Below are 2,813 nucleotides of genomic sequence, written 5' to 3' on the forward strand. Positions count from 1 at the left end.
AGATTACCCAAGTTGTGCATCAAATGACAACATGATGTTTCTCTTGACATGGCTTTGACAATCCATTAGACCAGTTGTTCCCAAACATTTTAGCCCGTGACCCAAAAGAGAAATTAGACATTTGCCCGGAACCCAATAGTGAAAACATCAGATTTACAAGATTGTCTATTTTCACTACTTCTTAAAGATTTGTTTTCTAATGTATGGAATTTCTTGGATTTATTTTAATAATGAATTACTTAAAAATATCATGGAAATCTTGTATATTGAAAATGTTTTGAAATAATAATAATTAAAAACAAAATAAAGTAAATTTAAAAGAATTGGGTCCCAACCAAGTTATTTAGGAAACAGTGCATTAGACTACATATCATTTTCTTTCTCTTTCTTTCTTTCTTTCTTTCTTTCTTTCTTTCTTTCTTTCTGCAAGGCTTTCATCATAGTTCCATAGTGAGCAGCAGTTGCATGATGCTGTTGTGCCTTCCTTGCTTTGTGTGGAGGTTGTTATAAACACGCTGTGCAGTGCAGAGAGGGAGGAGGCGCTTTCCCTGCAGTGATGTCACTGTTGTGTTTGGTTCCTGACTGCCAGTGCTTAGCCCTATAAATACCCCAGTCAGCGCTCTCGCAGGCACAATCCTCCTCTGACTGCCTCTCAGAGCAACTGCCTTGCCTTCCCTGGCCTGACTATCTCCGGAGGTCTCGGACAAAGGCGGTTGACAAAGACAAAACAACGCCATGTCAACCCACATCATGTACTCGGAGTCCCGGCGCGTGAGCCCCTCGGCGCACGGGAACAACAAGTTCGACACGGCGCACCGCAAGAGAGCCGTGCCCAACATCTTTGAGAACGTCAACCAGGACGCGCTGATGAGGCTGTTCCAGAAGACGGGCGACATGAAGGCGGAGGAGCGGGTGAGGAGCATCTTCTCCTTCACCCAGGACCCCGAGGAGACGGCCAGGGCGCTCATGGCCCTCAAGCAGCGGAAGAAGGACAAGTTCCTTCGCATCGCAGGCATGGTCCGACAGCTGCTCAAGCTGCGCTGATCTCCACTCTCTCCCTCGGCTCCGTGGGAGCTGAAGTGCACTCCTGACGTGACCGGAACGGCTGCAGGACAGGTGATGCTCAGCCTGACTGTCGCTATGTGGACCGGTGGATCGTGGGCTGCGGTGGAGTCAACGCCAGTGGCCCTGTTGTCAAAAGAAAAGAGTGTGTCGCCAATCCCATCCGATGAAGATGCGCTGCACGTGTGGCGGTGTCCGTGACAGCAGCACGCGATGGGTCACTCGCATCACGCGTGGACTGGACAAAGAGAAGGAAGGGACGAGATGAAATGGCTTGGAATACTCAGGGCTGAAACCCCAAGCGTCCTTCCTGGGACTTTAAGCATTCAAATGGATGCTGTGACTGACAGTTGACTGCACCTTATTAAAGGTGTATGTCAACAACGCTATTGCTGGTGCAAAACTGCAGCAAAAAGAGACTGGTGCCGAAAAAAGACAAGAAAAAAGAAACTGCCTATAAAAATGCCTCTGATTTATGAAAAACATGCCTTTGTTTCTATCTTTTTCAATGTGTTAAATGAACACTGTTCCATTAGTGGCCACTAATGTATTTGTGTCTCAAACGTTTTATAGTGCCACCACTTGCATTTATATGTCAATTTTTCTATTCCAATAAAACTATTGTATACTAAAGTTTGACCATCTCTTGTCCTTTTTCCCCCATCCTATCCTTCATATGCTATCACATCCATTCATTTGATTTTACAGCACTGCTATCTTTATAAAGAAACACTTTAATTCAGTTTTAAGGGAACAACTTCAAGCATATTTTGGTCAGAGGTTATTTACCATGTGTTAAACCTGGTCATTTTATTAGGATACAATATGTGTTAATTATTATTTATTGATGGGTTGTTTTTGCTTGAAAACTATGGACAAAAATAGCAGGGTGACAGGGTGATATAGCAGGGTGACTTTGTGGTTCAAGGCTTGTCCTTGTCACAGCAGGTTAAATCCCCCCATGGGCGAGGGATCAATGAACAAATTACATTGATTAAGACATTAAACTATTACGTGTTCAATTATTGCAATTTAGCATCACCTGAATAACAAAAGTCAAAAAGGCGTGAATACATTTAACCAGTGATTTATTGAATTCATATCTTCGATTTCTTATAGATAACACAACGATTTCAATTTGAATATGATGCATATCAGTTTGAGTGATGAACTTTCTTGAAAGATTTAAGAAGAAAGTGGTGACCTAGTATGACCTATACTCAATTTATCTACATTTCACCCATTTCAAGAAAGGTTGATTACATGATTTCAAATATATTTTGAAATAAGTGCAGTGACCTACAGTAGGCCTACTGTATATGCTTCAAGATTTTGTTTACTTGTTTTGAAACTTTTATCTATGACCAGTGGTAGCTTCATAACATATTTCAAGAAAGATTTAGCTGATAATAGGAATGGTTGACGTGAACACCACAGTCAATGGGTAGCCTATGTCTTTATATACAGTATATATCATAAAACGGAACACCACTCATATCAGATAAGACTTCAGGTTGTTGGAGTTTTATTATTGACAATGTTATGCCACTCAATGCCGCATCATTCCAAAGATATAACATAAACCATTTCACAATGGTCTTTAGAAAAGGGAGTCTTGTATTATGCTATCACATTTTTGTGGTGTAATAGGTTTTTCAAGGACAAAATGTGCATAGTACAAATGTGTCATTTTCCCCGCTCTTTTTTATTCTGACGCAACAAATATACGTTGGAGATGGGTAGCATTACAC

The 2,813-nt window shown here is 41.4% G+C and overlaps 1 protein-coding gene across 1 annotated transcript; it reads left to right on the top strand.

Annotated features, from left to right (window-relative positions):
• The first annotated feature begins 647 nt into the window (after nucleotides 1-647).
• Nucleotides 648-1,698, top strand: tcima (transcriptional and immune response regulator a). Its single transcript, XM_080739033.1, has one exon. It carries the CDS (start codon nucleotides 736-738, stop codon nucleotides 1,042-1,044), a length of 309 nt encoding a protein of 102 aa, XP_080595159.1. The 5' UTR covers nucleotides 648-735; the 3' UTR covers nucleotides 1,045-1,698.
• Nucleotides 1,699-2,813: the final 1,115 nt, after the last annotated feature.

This window comes from Nannobrachium achirus (genome assembly GCF_963921795.1).
Source record: "Nannobrachium achirus genome assembly, chromosome: 12".
NCBI classification, from domain to species: Eukaryota; Metazoa; Chordata; class Actinopteri; order Myctophiformes; family Myctophidae; genus Nannobrachium; species Nannobrachium achirus.